The 19,391-nt window shown below is 32.8% G+C and overlaps 1 protein-coding gene across 1 annotated transcript in view; it reads right to left on the bottom strand.

Moving 5' to 3' along the window:
* LOC129968352 (acetylcholine receptor subunit alpha-like 1) overlaps positions 1 to 19,391 on the bottom strand; it is a 174,317-nt gene that overhangs the window by 11,360 nt on the left and 143,566 nt on the right. The window contains exon 5 of the mRNA XM_056082236.1: positions 2,046 to 2,879. Within this exon, the coding sequence (XP_055938211.1) occupies positions 2,046 to 2,879 (834 nt within the window). The remainder of the gene's footprint in view (positions 1 to 2,045; positions 2,880 to 19,391) is intronic.

Below are 19,391 nucleotides of genomic sequence, written 5' to 3'. Positions count from 1 at the left end.
GGCCACAAGAAACAGTCAGATCCCCAGAAGACAAATCATAAACGAAATTTTTATTAAAAATGTTTTAAAATTCAGTATGATCGGGAGTCTCTGATAGGGATTCCCGATCACAGTAGACGGGATCCCGGTATCCACAGTCAAAGTTGGCAGGATTCCATTCACAATGACAGAGCCCTTGGAAGAAGCATTTATAGACTGAGTCTCGCTCATCTGTTATGGCTGCGGTGCTCCGGAATGCAGCCATAAAGCCAAATGTAGCACATGCAATGCAATAGCTCGACAAGACGCCACTTTATCGTCAAGTCTCAACCATATGAACTTTTACAGTTTTTTAATAGAAAGAGAGATTCAACAAGTATAATTGTGATTTTTATTTGTAACACTCGAGAAGCGGTTTGTGCTGACACAGGTGTCTCACATTCAGTAGCTGGGCAAAAGCTATGCCAACTTCTTAAGTCATTAAGTCCGGAACAAAATTTTGGAAATGATTCTCGCCGATGGACTGACACAGGAAACGGAGATACTCACAACGGTCGTGAATATTAACGTTAAAGGAGAAAATATTCCAACAGAGCTCATGGTCTTGAAAAACGGTAGAGGAAACGGAACTCTTGCGGCGTCGATTTGCAAAGAGCAACGGTAATCATCCTAGATCTCCAAAAGAAAATAAGGACATTGGTATTTCTCTGAATATCTTCAAATAAAATACCATTTTCTAAAATCACCACCTGATTTTAACATTTCACAAAAAAAAAAAAAAAAAAAAAAAAAAAAATTGAGCTGATACAAATTTCGTTCAGTAAAATAAACAAAAATTTGACTGAAAATCAAAGTAAAGTCGTGGAAATAAAATGAAAAGTTATTTTTGGATTTTAACATGATATAAAATAAATTTTCATGTGGTGAATTTCTTCTAAGTTTACGGCGAAGATGGAAGATCTTTCAAATCTTTTCACCAACTTAAAAGAGGTTTGACAATTTTTTAATATCACAGTGAATCTTTCGAATTGTTCAGGAACAGAGTGCCAAATTTAGTTTGAATTCGCTAGTGTTGTGAATTTGTATGAGGTTCAGATAAACAAACATTCACTTTTATACAGAAAAATTATCGTACAGAGAGAAAAAATAAACATTTGGAAGTTAATTGGAAGCTTCTAAACTTTGTCACATTTTAAATATTATTTATAAATATTGTATTTTATCTGAAAGCAAAAAGTGTTTTCCCCGTTTATTTCATCAAATATATTTATAACGGGATGCATTAAAAGTTTTAGCCAATTAAAATGTAAAATTTTTATTCAGAGTATCTAAATATTGAAAATACTGATAAAAAATGTTTAATAAATATTTTGAAGATAGCTAATAACTAATACAGGTTTCAGCTAATTTATTTTTACTTGAAGGGGAAAAAAAAACTCGGACTAAGCCTTTTCTAATTTATAGGGAAAATACGGGTGCAGTAATTATTAAGAAAGGAGTTTAATTCTCCTAGTGGCTGCATTTTTTTCTACTGCCTACAAAGTATGCGCGAAAAAGTTATTCTTTTTGATGTTTTCTTTCCGGGAGAAACACCGGAAATATGCAAACAAGAAGTTAGCGCATAAATAAAGAGCTCTTAGCTTCCCAGACGGGCACAGAATTGGTTAATGGGCCATCACCAAAGACCAGAAGATCCTCATTCTGAGGGGTCGTTGCGTTGACCACTCGTATTGGGCTTTTAGATGTCAGGACAGAGCTCGAAATTACTATTCGTAGTAATTCAGGCAATTAACTCAACCAGATTCCTAAATACGATGGGTGTAATTTCTTTAAAATTGCTCTACTTCCTAGTTATGACTCATAAAGATCATGAAACCAGTCATGGACAACAGAAATGGCTGTTCAGTGGGAACAACACTTTGCTATCTTATTGACAACCATAATCGAAAAAATTTGCTTGAGGAGACAACAATATTAAAACAACGATTGTGGTTTCAGTATTTCGTCTGATTGAAATGAAATCATACCAAGTGAAAATGTTACAAAATATGTATGCAGTCTCTTACATCAGAATATGAATCCAGATTCTCCATATGCTGAGCAATGAATCGGACATTAAGGACAGCCCTCTCTGCTTCTTCTTTCTCTCTCCTTTCTTGTGATGTGGTCTCTGCCAGTTGGAGGCTAGACCCATGGTGTCCATCGATGTAGGAACATTCGATCTCGTTAGCCACTATTCTCTCCCTATCCAAGATAGCTCCAGGAACAGTATCGCTGATTACCTCGTCGAATGTCCTGATCAGTACACCGGATTTGGTATCTGAAGAATCGGAGGATTTGTTGTCCCCGTCGTCTGGCCTCTCCATGCAAAGGAATTTCGGCAGAATCTCGAGGAAGACCCTCCTGACCCAGGGTGCCATCCGGTGGGTGGCCGGTGACCGGAAATTGACGTTCAGCACCGCAATGGTCACCATGACCGAGAATGAAACCAGAATCATGGTGAACAGAAGGTACTTGCCCAACAATGGAACGGTCAGTGAGGTCGGTGGAATGATCTCGGATAACAGAAGAAAGAACACTCCGAGGGAAAGCATGATGGAGATCGATAGAGATACTTTCTCCCCGCTGTCGGAAGGGAGATAGAAGACGAGGATTGAAAGGAACGAGATGGCGACGCAGGGGATAATAAGATTGACGGTGTAGAAGAGGGTCTTCCGGCGAATGGTGATGTTATATGTGATGTCCGGATATGGCTCCTCGCAGCAGCTGTAGAATCGTTCTTTTCGCCTCGCGGGAACAGCCATGATATCCCATTCGACGCTGAGGTAGAACTCGCTGAGGTCGATGCCCATGGGGATCTCGGGTTCTTCCTCTTTCTGGTGCTTGTGCTTCAAGTCAACCTGGAATAGAATTGAAAAAGAGAGCGGATTTAGACAATGGTCATCTGTGTCTTATGTTGCAATCAATATTAAAGATGGCCGTTTCAGAACATTTTGTATGTCTACTCTCCCTTTAAATTATAAGCTGGATTATACGCTGGAAGAATGAAAGAAGACTCATGAAAGAATTCTGGGATTACTCAGAAATTTTAAAATTAACATTGGTTCTTAAGTTATGGTCTTTCTTGAATTCTGAATGAGAGACATTTACGCTTAAAAGTCCAACGAAACGCTGTAAAACTCACATAACTGAACTTCCCTAAAATAAATTACACTTAGAATCTGTAAGGAGTATTTATGCGCATGATTGCAATTGAACATTTAATCTAGATAGCATGTTACTGAACTTATTTTATGATCGAAATGGCAGAGCAGCATGTAATAGGAATATCATTCATACCAGTTCAGAATAATATAAACAGCAAATGTCGATCATAGGCAAATAATGTAAACAGCAAAGGTCGACAAAAATGCCAGAGAAGCGATTAGAGGCTCAAAATATATAGTTAACAGTTGGATAGTGCAAATAATCTCCGAGTTTCCTCTAAACTTCGGAGAAGTGTCTCCAATTAGTTGACCTCAGCTTGGTGAGAGGAACTGTATAATACTTGACAGTTTTTTATGTACTTTTAATGATACTTATCACTTTTCCAACTTTTTAAAAATTTCATCACGCAAATAGGACCTATCTCTCGAGTCTCTGATGATGATAGGGGAAAATTCGCAAGAATTTGATTCTCAAAAAAGAAACGAAACCTTGGAAAAAATTTATTTCTAGTTTCGGTGAAATATTTATTATATATCTTGTCAACATCGCCTGATTATAGTAGTAGGCGCATCTTTCAGATTATATTAATTTTATATACAAAACAATGCCACTTTATCTCATTTAACCCTTTGCCAATGCCAGCCTCTCAACTGGTACCGGCATCATGTAAACCAGAAATAATTACTTATTTACACACAAATAAATAAAAAGAAGTCAGTATACATAATTTATGAAAAAACAAGTAAATATTTGCGGTTTGTAGTAAAAGCAGTATTGGGAAGTTTTTAACTGAGTAGAAAAAGTAGTAAAAGAAATTCGAAATTAGGGCAAATAAACAAAAGTGCATCTTCTGGGAAAACACGAATGAAGATTATTACATAAAAAATACAAATAAATACTCGACTGAATCCTGAAACTGGTGTGCAGAACAAGTTCCAAAATGAATGTTACCTATAAATGAACTAGACAAAGTTGCAATAAATGTATGAATGTATATGAATACACTTTGAAATCTATAAACGTTGATTATTAAAAGTTGTAATAGTTAAATACTTATACGGTCCCCATAGTGTAAAAATGTCAATTATTAAAATATTCATCTTACATTCATTTAAGTACACAAAGTCTCAAGCTTCTGTTCCATTAATTTCCCGTTTTGGATACTGTGATAAGGTTTTAATTCAAGAAAGAAATACTTTTAAGATACTTTATCTGACCGTATAAAGTAAAGAAATTTTAGCATTAAAAATAATTTCAGCATTTTTTAATTAAAAGTGATATAAGCCTATTTATTACACAAAGTTAACATTTTTAATAGCTTTCAACACTTTATACTTCTTCAAAACTGAATTTCTAATCACTCAATTAAATGTAATAAATATAGGCTGAAGTTACAACTTAAACTTGATTTAATTTTAACAACATCTAAATTTCTTATATACGAATATAATTGGATAATATAAATTCAAAATGCTCATTTTATTATTATAAACAATAAATTTAGAATTAATTGTATTTTAATGGCTAAATGTTCTCATGAGGGTAAAAATATTTTTGAATCGCATTAATGTGGCATTTTAAACAGCTAATAACCCTTGAAGTAAGAGAAGTGAGTTGTGAACTTTTTAAAAAGTAATCTTCATTTACAAAATTGTAGAATATCCATTCATATTATAAATATATTTTCTAATTTTTTAATGTTACAAAGTGCTTCTTCCTTTCATTACGATATGCGCAAACGGCCATTTAATATCATTATTTTTCCATCTTTTAAGAATTTATAGACCTTTTTTTTTATCATTCTGCAATATTTTACCCATTGCATCGATTTTCTTCAACTTTATGCTAATATAAGCAATGCAAAATGTTCAGCACTTCACAAGAATACATTCTTGTCGAATTTCAACCATAAAATTAGCATAGCCACGCGTTCTGTTAGAATTAATTTCATTCTAATGACGCTTTTCAAAATACACAAGGAAATGGTCGGTTTCCATTAAAAATGGAGCACATTTTAAAAAAAATTACAACATAGTTTCTAATTTTTAAAAACAAATATAATTGCGTTTTGTTCCAAATAGAAGGAAATGTAGTTTGCCCTGATTGTATTGAATCGTTTCACTCTCTGAACTTCATCCAAGTCGCTTCCGTACGGCAAACCGAATCAAATAAACAAAAATAATTTTTATTTGAAAAAAAATCCAAAATAGGACCTTATTTTATATCTTACGTGCATTTCTCCCAAATGTGCTTATGCCTTTATTTTCCCTCTTTCGTCATGTTTAAAAATGTGATCCTCTGCAAGGATATATTTTTTGTAGTAAATGATTCATGATTCTTTAGTATTATAATCTTCTCGAAAGTTCGATGCATGTAAATTCATGCAAATGGGGCATAGAATACTTTCTAATCCTAAAAGAACGAAGAGTTATTCTTCCAGGTTATCTACCATTTTATCTTTGTTTCAAAAACTAGTTTATTTCCCATGTATTATATTTTTATCATGCAGATTGTTTTCGCACATATACAGAATTTTATTTTACAAATAATTAGTAAACTTAGTTCCCACCTATGACATTGATATAAAATGTTGAGCTAGCTGCAATTTTATGAATTCCAGTCCACTGCTTTAATTGTGGCTTAATGCGTGTGATTTCTCATGATTAGTGAAAAATTATTAAAGTCCCAAGTCGAAAAGTAAACTACAAACTGAACTATCTTTAGTCATTTAAAACAAACTCTTTTGGAAAGAAAACTGTCATAAATAAAATTTGGAACAAATTATTTTTCCTCTTTTCTGAACGCTTTCAAAAATAATTTCTGTAGAATAATTTGTCACGAAAAATCATTTTCTTTGTAGCCCTCATTTCAATAATATTAAACAGCATAGTTGAGTTTTAACTCAACTATTCTTAACTAAATGAAAAGTAAGCCTACATAGAATTTCAACCTTTTATCTATGATTCAGGTGATACACCAGATGTTATAGAGATTCTCAAATCCAACAGCTAAATAAAATCTCTCTTGGGAGTCACAAAACGGAATATATTAAATATTTTTATATATTTTACTATATTACTGAGTGAAGAAAAATTCATTTGTGATGAATATTATTGAAATACAATAAGCTATCATTTTATTTGAGTAACATTTTATCGGTAAAATAATATCCATAAAAATTATGCTTTTTATTTAATGTTATTCTGTTTTTTGCCAATCAGAAGGTTTTTATAAGAAATGACCGCAGCAACGGGCAGTGCTAAGGTATACGACATCTCAAACACGTTTCTTTAGACGATCCGGCATTATGCTAGAGAAACTCCCGTATTAAACTGTTTCTATTGTTGTTGTGATTTATGGCACTGTACAAGCCCACTGATGTCAGCGATTTAAGCCGAGTGAGCGTCTCTCATTTTTTTAGTAGCACCAACTAGGGCCAAGAGTACGACTTAGCAACTTCATGCGTCACATTCGCTTGCACAGCCCCTTTTTACAGGGGGGCACATTCACACACCTCACAGATAAAACACAGAAGAAGTACTACCATGCCCGAACCGGGATTCAAACTCGCGACGCCCAGATCACTGGGGAAGACGCGCTACCCCTACACTAGGACGCCAGGAAACAGTTTCTTCTAAAGCTAATTAATTATTATACTTGAGTATGCTGTATTCCAACTGTATAATATTAACACTTGCAATTGAGCAGCGCTAAGACAAGATTGTAGCATTTTTTAGATAATTACTTTTAGAAGAATTAATATTTTTAATCAACAAGCCCAAGAAACCTGGATGCAGGAAGTTCAATGCTAAAACTCTTTGAAATAAGTTATCCATTCAGAAAATGTGATACAACTCTATCGTCTAAGCCACAAGGACAATCTTCTGCACTTAACATTAAATCTGCTCATGAATAGAAAAGCTGCGAGAATTTGATCAATATAGAAATCACCCTAACGAGATTTAAAGATATTAAAAGACTAGAAAGAAAATGGAAATATTCCGTATAGCAATAAAGTATCATGAAGGGATTCGTATCTTTGCTGCACCAACACATTAGTTCGCCTTTGAGATTATTCTTCGTCCATGAAATGGAACATTTTACGTAAAAGCTAATGTGCTCATTTCTATTGTCAGCTTGTCCAAAAGATAGGATGCTTTTTCCCCAGGATTGCTAGAGCAGCCTTAAATGCAATGCAATTAAACCAAAGGAAGCAAATTTTGGCATTTTCCTTCCATTTCTGAACGATTTTGTAAAGAAAAACATTATTAACTTAAAAATTTTTTTTAAATTCTATTTTCCGATGAAACCTGTCTTTTTCGTAGATCAAGATTAATCTCCTGAATTTTCAAAAATAGATTGTGAAAATTATCCATTTTTGAAGTCTTTCTTTCTTCAATCACATCCAGCGGAAGGGATCTACCGACAAAATTTACGCCTCAGTGCAGATAGATCATTCGATAAGTTTTCGTAATAAAAGAATTTTTCGCAATTGGAGGAGATTTTTCTTCCTCCTGACAATATTGCAGAACCATATGAAGTTGCAGAGTTGGCCAAATGCCGGATATGCAAATCAGCACGGTGTACAAAGTTCTATGGAATATCTTGCGGTATTATCCGCACAAGATAACTCATGTGTTACAGTTGCTACCTGCTGGTCTGAAAGCACGTGAAACTTTTGCACAACAATTTCTTGTCCAGATGGAAGTGGACAACGGATGGCCATGGAACATTTTGTGTTCTGAGATGAGGCACACTTCCGTTTTCACAGTTCTGTAAATATGCAAAATTAAAGGATATGGGTGGCCGAGAATGCGTTTCAGCTACAACCATTACATCTTCAGTCTAAAAAGGTCACTGTGTGGTGCGGAATAACGGCAGCCTTTATTGTCGGTCCGTTTTTCTTCGAGGACATCACACCTTTGGGTCCCGTTACCTACACCGTTACTGGCAAGCGGTATGAAGCACTTTAGAGTAACCATGCACTTCCGGCACTTCAGCAGCATCAGTGTATGGATCGCACAATATTCATGCAAGATGGCGTTCCTTCGCACATTGCTATTTCTGTGAAGTAGCTTCTGAGTGCACATTTCGGAGATGATAGGATCATAAGCCACCATTTTCCAACAACGTGGTCGCCACGTTCCCTGACTAAAAGGGCCGTGTGATTTCTGCCTTTAGGAGTATCTGAAGAATGTTGTTTACAGCAGACGGATTGAGAATAGAGCAGACTTGAAGGCATGCATCACCCACCACATCCAATGTATCTGTACAAATACCTTCCGATCTGTTGTGGACCATGCCGTTTCAGTTTCCAATTAATAGCGGAACAAGGCGGAGGGCATATCAAACAACTTATGTCATTTTTACGATAAATATGTATTTTTACTATAAATATGTATTTTTACTATAAATATGTATTCTTGTCTTATCACTAATAAAATTTTAATAAACCCCTGAAGTCTATTGTTTTTTTCCAATTTTGAGCTTTTCCCTGACAGCACCATCTATCGGCACATTTTGGAACCACTTTTTTTTCCTTCGTTAAACAAAATTTCATCCCCTTACAATTGTTCTGCTGAAATATCAAGTCAATCTGGTCAGTAGTTTAAAAATTATCTATTTGTAAAATCGTAACTTTAATTATAATCCCCCTGTGTATCAACACGTAGGTAGACACAAGTTTTTTTATTGTTAAAATTTCAAGTCCAGATGAAAAAGAAAATTTTCTTCAATTTTTATGTTGAAATCATATCGCACAAATATAATCATGTTCGGGTTTTAAAAGAAAAAATATTTGGAAAGTAAATTAGAAATGAAAAAAAAAAAACAAAAAAAAAACATCACAAATATTTTTATTAAAGTCTTAAAAAGAGAACTTGTTTTTATTTTAATTAACTTCTACTTTTTAGTCTTTAAACTATAATTTATTATTATAAATATTATGGAAACTTAAAATTAGTTTTTTTAAAATTTACTGTAAAATGGATGAAAAGAGAGAGAGAGAGAGAGAGAAAAGGAGCCGCTGGGTGTGTTATCGAAAAGCAGGAGGGCGAAAGCTGCCGAATGAATGCATCGCAATCATTGATTTAGTGATGTAGCAAGTGGATGGGGAAGAAGAAATGTGACGTATGCCTGCTTCAACGAGTCTATTTCTCGATCGAAGAAGTGTTACATTTCGGCAATGCACAGAATAGCGAAGCATATGATTACTATTGATTATGTAATATCTCTCCGTTTGAAAGGTGGAAAGTTCGGAAGTGGGCGTCTTTTATCCCAGTGAAGTTACTTCAAGTAGCGTCAAATAAAAAAAAGTGTGAAGTCTTAGAAATCCAATATTATTGGTAAAAAAAACCCTCTCTCCCAAAGACTACAAATCTCATACTCTCCCTGCTTTCAAAATCCTTAATTAGGTATTGGCTAGACTTCAAAAAAAAAAAAAAAATCCAGAAGCAATTCAACTTTGTTTTTTATACTAATTTTTCTTGAATGAGATCCATTTTCAATCTTTTTCATTTCATATGCATTTTTCTTACACACTTTTATTTCATTAAATTTGTTTTCATGTTAGAAAACTCAGAATTTCGTTATCAAATTTTCCCCCACTTTCCTTTGCACTAAAATTTGGGTGCCTTCGATGATAATACGCTATTACAGCATATCAATAATATTAGTACCTACTTACTAAAATTTCAGAAATTAACTATTCATCTATCGATTCATTTGATTAATCAACTACGTGATACACTTTAAACCTCAACTGCATTTTTGAGTTATCTTGCCCCTATTCTTCACAGAAAAACTTCCAATTCAAGAATTTCGACAGAAATAGAACATATCTATCGTACTAAATACAATTTGCATACTATGACATATCTATAATATATACGATACTATTGAAATTTGCATATTACATCTCATCACATTCGTCATTCTTTGGATTCTGAGTTCATAGACCGTTGATAGGCCAAAAAAGAAATGTTCGACTTGGAGGAATCGAAATCGCGTCGAGGTCACATTTTTGGATGGTTGGGATACTTTTTGTGTTTCATATAAAATGAGTAATCAAAATTTAACACTTAACACACATGCGCTTATCATTTGACTGATGTGTACCGTCGCATACATTTATTTGCCAGATGAATGCACCTTCCCGTGAGTGAATGAATCTCATGTTTAGTGGTGGCCAATGGAAACGCACCACTTTAGATTTTGTCATTTCATTCCTTGACTTACGAGTTTACTTCACTTCCTAATTAGACGACGCATCCTATCTACATTTATTATTATTTTAATTTCTATAATAATATAAAGGCATTTGAAATATGGAAGCATTTTTAAGTGATTTTTGCTTCTTAAATGGCTGAATACTTTCACTTCATTACGAGTTTCAAGTTAAAGATTCAGTCAGACTCGTCACTGCATGCGAAGGGGTTAAAGGATGACGCAATAGCACAAACAATGAATCCGTCACAAGTTCTGGTTGTGAACAGATCAACATTTCTTTCTCCTTAGAAATATTTAATCCTAATGTATAGCGTCGTACTACGGAACGTAAGTGGGAAAGCCATTGTGCGAGATCGTCTTCCCAAGAGATCCTATTTCGAGAAAATGAAGTGACTGATCGCCTTCCACTCTTTACGATCCTTCGATTTGCAAGCCCACTTGCACTACGATTATTAAATTCAAATGCTGTCACAGGCCAAATTAGAAAGAAATCTACGAATTTAGTGCAAAGTCCACATGTAAAATTTCATGCATCTAGCTTAAAGAGTTTTTGAGGCAACATGTTCTCATGCAGACCAACATCATCCCAAAAATATGTTCTTCAGACTCAGGGAGGTCATGAAGGTGTTTTTCAGACTCAAAAATGATGATTCGTCAAAATCTTTAAGCAAAATTATTTTGACGATTAGAATATTTTTCCTTTGTATACTTCGTACATGAAATTTTTTTTTTCATGTTAAACTGTAATAGGCTCATCAAAGCAGAAAATCAGAGCATGATTGTGAGTTGGGCTTTGATCACGTTGCATTTCTCATAGATGGCACGAGCAGAACTATTTTCATTTATTATGAAACTGAAACTGGTTTATTATGAAAGCAAAACTGAAACTGATTTTCTGGAAGCCGCATCGTAGAGATCGTCCCTCGATAGAGAGGAAGGACTTCATGGCAGATGGCATATATTGCGGTACTGTCAAGAGTAAAGATTGTGCTGCTTGTTCCAACAGAAAAATCGAGGGCAGAAGACCGAAAACGAATTATTTTTGTGACGTCATAGGAAACCAGGACTTCACATTGGAGATTGTTTTGAAAGATATCACATAATGGCGAATTATAAACAGTAATTTTTACAATAAAATATTGCATTAAAACATATTATTGTGTTTACAAGATTGAACTTTACAAAGGAATGAAGCAATCCCATTATAATCTTGTATATTATGTATCGCTGCTAGCTCAGCGGAAATGAATTCCGTCCAGCACGACACCTAACGTCCACATTTAATGAGAACGCAAAGGGTTAACACAGGGTGGCTACAGAAACAGTGAAAAAATTTCCTTAATTTTTTTACTGACTAAATTTGGAATATTTCTCTGACTTACCACTACTCATTTTATTAGTTTCTGGCTTTCTCCCAATTCAGAATCACTTTATGAGCACAATATACATAATTAAAAATAGTTTTAGGAGTTATTTAATGTGGAAAAAATGGAATGAATATCCTAAAAAAACTTTAAAAAAATCCTAAAACTTTTTTATATAGAAAAAAATACTTTGTTTCTAAAATTGGTTTAGAAATCGAAGAAACATTAAAAAGACTCTTTGCAATACATATTATTTTAATAGTAAAGGTTATTATGGTGCTTGCTTAAAATTTTAAATAGTTCAATAACTAATGAGTGCGTTTTGCATAGGTATTAGAATTACACATTGCAGGAAAAAAATAGTATGATTTTACTCATTTAATAATATATGAAATATATTATTTAGCAAAGATTCGAACAAAAGAAATTGCTAAATACTTCTTTCAATCTTTTTTGATTTAACAAATCATAAGAAATTATTTCCTCTAATCAAAAATGTAGGCATTTCTATATAAACAAAAGTATTTTAATTTCCTTTTTTTACATATAATACTAAATGAAAAATTCTAGTTTAAAGATTATAACTCAATTAAGAAATAAATGCTTACCTATTACAATTAAAATACAAAAACATTACATATAGTAATAATTTTAAAATTGGAATACCAATTAATTTAGTACTAATAAAAAACGCTTGGTTTAAAACAACCTGTTTCGCTTTAAGGGAATTACAAAGTTTAAAAAATTTTTATGGAATTTTAAGACTTGCAATTTCTTCTTCTTCTGTACTTGCCTCAATGTTTTTATTATTATTATTATTTTTATTATTTTATTATTATTATTTTTTATATTATTATTATTATTATTATTTTTTTTATATTATTATTATTTATATTATTATTATTTATATTATTATTATTATTTTGCTTTTAATTCTGTGATCTGATATACTGCTCCCCCTTTTTTCGTTTCGAATTTCCAAATATTTTTTCTTTTCTTTACACTTTTCTTATTTGATTCATGAATTCCTCACATTTGAAATCAATTGTTTTTGCACTTTAAAATTATTTATTCCGTTGTTTGTTTGAATACTGTCATAAATAAATCTTTTTGAAATGAGCGCTTTTTTATATATCTTCTGTATAAACAATAAAATCGAAAATCCTCTCTCAGCTATACTGTTACTGTTAGAAAGTAGAGAGCAGTTGAAAAACAATTTATTATTCTTACATTGTTTTTTGAAAGGCGAAATCCGATCGTTCCGAAAGTTAATGTTGCTATGAACACTATTTTTCAGCTTGTAGCTCTTCTTGAATGATGAAATTGAATGAATGAAATTCTAAAAATTCGCCATCCCCTTGAGAGATTACTATCCAGGGTTGCTGTTGCTATACCCTTTTTGGCATGTAAAGAAATGATAAGGTGAAATGCCAATCGTGCTCGGCTACGCAATTTTCCCTGATTTTTATATGTCTTACGAAATTCCCTGACTTTTTTTATGATTTTTCCCAATAGATAAAATCCCCTGATTTCCCTGAAATTTTCGGATTTTCTAGTTATGTTGACACCTTGCAACAGATCTGATATTGCTTCACATCATAAAAAACAAGTTGTAAACAAAAGAGGTGATTATAACGAAAGGATTTAAGCATTTGAAGCTAATAATATAATCTTATTGATGAAGTCTTTGCAACTTCTTATAAGAAAATTTACCAACTAAAAGCAAGATGACAAATATTACTGAAGTTCCTTACATTTTCACATGGTTAAACCCATTTTTAATCATTCTCTTTTCAGAGATACAAGACACACATACTTTACGTTAACTGGCCGATTTGTCAAATACTCGTCATTTCCATCCATCCAAAAGGGAATGAGTGCCCATTCACCATTTTAGTTGAGAGTACTATCTCTAGATTAAAGTAAATCCCTCATCTCGTTTTATCTTAACAAAGTGCCTAAGGATCGCAAAAGAAGATTTAACCTCTCTGGTTCTTCATTTGAAAAACTGAATGAAACGAAGCAGATTCCATGCTCTAAATAGACAACGGTGTTTTACGAACGCACGCAGGCGACGGAGAGAATGCATAGCAATGACTGAAAACGGTCGCTTTCTATAATAACAATGAGATGAATTGCTTTTGAAAATAAGTTTCTTTTTGAAAAGATTTCAGATAATAATTGACCAATTAACTACGCAATTTATTTTTGAAAGTCCCTCAAGTGCCCTCTTTTTAAAGTGAAGCGATGTTGAATATACACGTAGAAAGCAATACAAATAGTTGCATACTAAAATTTGCAAAATTTGATAATAAAGTGTATAATATTTCTTTTTTATTAGATAATAAATGACACATCGGCCACTCCAAATGAAGATAGGAATTGACATATTTACACGCACGTAATTGATTAAAGACTATAGTCATATCAATATTTAATACGTTGGTTGCAAATGCACAATGCCATCATTCATTACAAATCTGAAAAATATTGCTTGTTTTTGATGCGCTGCTTTACGTATATGGTTATATTGCTTGAAATAAGAGCCCATCATCGATGAAGGCTCGCATCTTTGCCTCAGATATCCTCACATTAGTCGCTCATTATGACACGTCATCCACAATCAACTCATTCCGTATGTCACGGCACGGTGAGAGACAATTTTTTGGGACAGAACAGCAACCCTCAATGATTATTATTAGAAAAATCGACACATATTCAGAACAAGTTCAAAACTCAATTTGGTCACAGTTTCTTATAGTTCACTCTTCTAAATAGGATCAAATTTAAATACACTTAAGTTAAAGGTAAAGGTTTGTTGCATTCTGTCTAAAACGAATATGTTGCGACGGCAACTTTTGACTTCAATGAATGCAGTTAGATTTATATAAATTACATACTATAAAAAATGAATTGGAACGAATATTATATTGTTCATAGTGTAGCCATTCATTCGCCGAATTCTTAAAAAAAACTAATAAAAGCATTCCCTTGATGAAAATTTCTCTAAAGAGCGTATTCATCGATTTTTCGATACAGCAAATGGATAGAAAACAACAGAAAGAAATTGTGACTTCTGCCTGTTCCAAAGAGTGCATTTTTCGATCGAAGAAATATAACGTATCGGTATGTATACAAGAGAATGAAGCATATGATTACTATTGATTATGTAATATTACTCCAGTTGAGGACGTCAAAGGAGTGGAAAGGCGGGGTCGCTTTCTCCATCTCAGTAAAGTTATCCGATGAAACATCGAACAAAAGAGTGAAGCCACAGGAATCGAATATTGATGGTAAAAATCCCAAAGACTGCTTCTCCATATCCTTGCTTTTCCATTCCCGATTGCGTATTTCCATAATTTCGAAAAGTAATTTATTTTAGAAAGGAATTTGACTTCGCATTTTCTATTTTGGAAGTTTCAATCATCGATATATCTGAATCTTTCTTCTGATCGATTTAGGCTAAGTGAGGCAGCAGCTACTTATTTTTTGTATTGGGAAACCTACTACGATTCTTTTAATTACATGCAACTTTATTTTCATATAAGAATGCATCTTTGGAAATGACATATCCTAAATGATATTTCTTTTCTCTTAGAGTCTTTATATTCTCTTCACAAACTGTCGTTGAATGTCAACTTCAAAACAGACCTATTTTTAAAAATAATTAATTCGATCTGATGTTAGCAAAATATCTCATCCTTTTTCCTGATTCATTTTTCAATATAGTTTGGAAAAGTTTGCTTGTTTATGAAAATGTAGAGATGGTGAAAATAACATCTTGTTATGCATACAAATGCTTTCTTTGCTTCTTCTCTTCTTTGCTTGGAGTTCTTCTTTCGATTTGTGAAGTTTCCAAATGTACAAAATCAGTATTAATGGGAAAGTTTATTAGCTCACTCATTTTGTATTAAGAAAACAGCATAATCCTTGATGATATCTTTTAACGATGTTCGAAACGTTTCTAACTATACATGCTTCCAGATTATTGCATATTAAGTTATGTTATTTTTTTATTGGAGTTTAGTTATAGTTATTCCATCTTTTCACTCTAAACTATTTAACTTACAATTGCGAGCGTTGTAAGTTTAAGCGTTGCAAGTAGCAAAAGCTAAAATATTGCAAAAAAATTTCCCTAATAACAACCACTTCATAAGCTCTTTTTATTTACATAGGTAATTACCAAACAATTTTCATGTTAACCACATTATAAAGTATTATTCATTTGACATTTTAACATGGTAAACGATGTTTTTTATTATTTTTGCTTTTCAATTATTTGCTATTTTATTCTTTGATTAAAAAATAATGGTGTTTCTATCAAATAAAATAATGTTTGCATCTATGTTGCGTTCTCAGACTTTATATGAACACAAGAAAAATTTCTGGCACACACGAAAATAATCTGCGGGATAAATGTGTAATTCATGGAAAAACATCTGGCATTTAAAAATGCTGAGAGGGCGTTAAAACATTATTCGAAGGAAATATTTTCCTTCGTTGTGATAGTAGGTACTCTGCATTTAGTTCCATGGAGATATCAAGAAAATTATAATGTGAAGAGAACTGCGAACGCAACCCAGAAAAAAGAAGAACGTCGCTTCCTTTGCAGAATAGGCATTTTGAATAATGATTGGGGGGGGGAGTGAACAACCCTCTCCGTGGCTCCTTGTGAAGGATGGAGATCTTTCTTTTTTCCTACATATGTTTAAGACCATGCTTCAAGCGATTATCGTCATTTGTTTCGAAGAAGAAAGTAAGATTTCGGACAAAAATGAATTGAAGTCCTTAAAGTTAAGGCCGTGTTAGACATTTTTTTCCATGAAAGACGTCATTAAACTGTAAGACACCAACCACAGAAAATTGTTTTCCGACAGATAGTAGCGTCTCAGTTATCAGGGAAGACGTGGGTTCCTTATATCAGATGCAAGAAATCGTCAGATTAAACTAAAGGAAACAACTTGTGTACTTACTTTAGACTCTCCTGTTTATTTGCAAATACGAGTGTTTTGTATTTTACAATTATCTAGGGAAGTGAATGTATATTTAGAATGTCCTCTTTTCATTCGATTGGAACAAAAATTTGATACAGTGAGCGTCAAAAGAAAGTAAATACCCATGAGTGATACAGAAAATGTTTTATTTCAAATATATTATTGATTTATAATATAAAATAGATATATGTAATTGTCAACTTATTCGTGAAGGATTCAACTACTTATAAACGTTTAACTAAATCAAAATACAAAAAAGAAATAATTCAACTAAAAGAGAAAAGCATCAAATTTCATGAGTCAAAAATACATGCATCAATTACATGCGTCATTGATACAGACGAAAACAATGAAATCTGAAATATTAATATTTTGTCTGCAGTCCTTTGGATTTTACCACTGCCTTTAATCGTCTATGCATAGATGTGACCCGTTTTTTTGGTAGTTCGGGAGGGAATTTTTGCCAATCTTTTGTGACAATTTGCTTTAACTTTTCCTTATTAAAAATGGTTCTTTAGCGGGAATTTTGCCATTCTTCTGTGACAATTTGTTTCAACTTTTCTTTATTAAAAATGGTTCTTTGGCGGGAATTTTGCCATTCTTCTGTAACAATTTGTTTCAACTTTTCCTTATTAAAAATGGTTCTTTGGCGGGCATTTTTCACAATATATATCGATAAATTTTCAATGGGGTTTAGATTTGGTAATTGTGGAGGTTGATCCAAATTTTTCGCAAAACGATAGTGTAGCCATTCTTTCACGATCTTTGGTGTGTGTTTGGAATAGTTATCATGTCGGAAGATCCAACTTAGTGACAACCCCGAATTCGCTGTACCATGAGCAACATTATATTTTAAAATATTTAGATAGTTCATTTTTTTTTATTGCAGATAGGACAAATACCAAATAACCTACTCCTTCTGCCACCATACACCCCCAGATCACAACGGATCCACCACCATGTTTAATTGTCTTAATAAATACTTATTACTGGATTCTTCAATCTTTGGTCTCCATATTTTTGTGAACGTCTGTGCTCCAAACAATTCAGTTTCTTTCTCATTACTAAATAAATATTATTCCAAAAGTCTAAATCCTTATTAAGATGTTTTTTGGCAAACAGCAGACTCTTTTTTTGGTTCGATTTTGTGATGAATAGTTTCTTACGTGGAATCCTTCCATATGTCCCATGTTCATGAAACGTCCTCCTAATAGTGCTTGCACTTACTGTCTTTGTTGATATTTAGGGGAAATTTTGAAATATTTTAACAGCACTTGCAGCTGCATTAGCATTGATCACTCATACTACCGCTCTTTCTTCTGTATCAGTAAGTCGTTCTGTTCTCTAAAAATCTTTCATCTTTCTGCATTTGGAATATTTGCCAAGAATTTTCTTCACTGCGCAGAGATTTTTTTTAACAATTTTTTTCCATTTCATGTAAGGATTTACCATTTTCCTTCAAGTTTATCATCAGTTTTTTCATTTATAGTGCTGTTTGTTTCCCCATCACAGATTATGTAAATTTATAGAAAAACCTCTCAGATTTATCTAGAAATTTACATAAATGCATGCAGAATATAAGACCTTACTTATATCAAGATCCTCTAAGAAAAAACGTGGTGATATCTATAAAATTGAAACATTAGGAGGAGAGAGTTATAAGTCTTTCCTTTTTTTTTTTTTTTTTTTTTGACGCATAAAATTGGATGATCTTAGGTTCAGGTTGGGTTATTTCTTTATGTAATTTATTTTAATTGAATATTTATAAGAATCTTCTGCAAAATTTCATAAAAATTACAGTTCTCCTACCATTATTTGGTATCAAAGTCTTAAATGTCAATGTGTCTCTTACCTATTATCGGGGAGGTTGAAAACGAATGGATAAAACCGATTTCTTTCTCGATTACAGTACTTTCCCCTTGTTTACTATAATAAAAAGTACCGTGTCATTAAATTATTAAATGCAGACGGTTGTAAAGATACCTTTGAAATACAACCCAAAATCCCTTTTGAAGTTATTTTTAAAAGTTTCAATTCGAAACTTTCACGAATAGAATTTTGAAATAGTTCTATTCGAGACTATCAGATTTGGAATTGTTCTTTTAAAATGTGTTTTAGAAATACCATTTTTTCTTTTCCTTTATCCTTTTTTTCCGTAGCTGTGCTGTAGCTGTATATTGAGATCTGCAGTTTCGATTTCAAAAGAGGGGGAGAAGGAGTTAGAAATGATACACGGAGCAAGATTCGGATTGCACTGGTAAGTGGCACACATATTTAGTATTTTGACGGTCCAATCGTTTTAAAGTTGGCGGGATTTTGAGGCACTTTATTCAACAGATTGGCGAATTTTGATTAAGTGCTATTTGTCATTTCAATGCTTTGCCAAATTACAACAAATACGATTTGAATTTTTTTAAAATTCAAATATAACTGGAAGAAAATAAATTTAAACATTGTGTTTCAATCTAAATTTTTTATTATTTTATTTAATTTTAAATTTCTTCTCTCTACTTTTTTTACTAACCTTTGCAGTATTTAATCTAATTTTCAGATTAGTAATATATACCGATGATAATAGCGGCCGAACATAGATTTCTCTCCTACATACATAGCATTACAT

This window comes from Argiope bruennichi, chromosome 1 (genome assembly GCF_947563725.1).
Source record: "Argiope bruennichi chromosome 1, qqArgBrue1.1, whole genome shotgun sequence".
Classification (NCBI taxonomy): domain Eukaryota; kingdom Metazoa; phylum Arthropoda; class Arachnida; order Araneae; family Araneidae; genus Argiope; species Argiope bruennichi.
The sequence above is the reverse complement of the archived record's forward strand: the minus strand, read 5'-3'. Positions and strand labels throughout refer to the sequence as shown.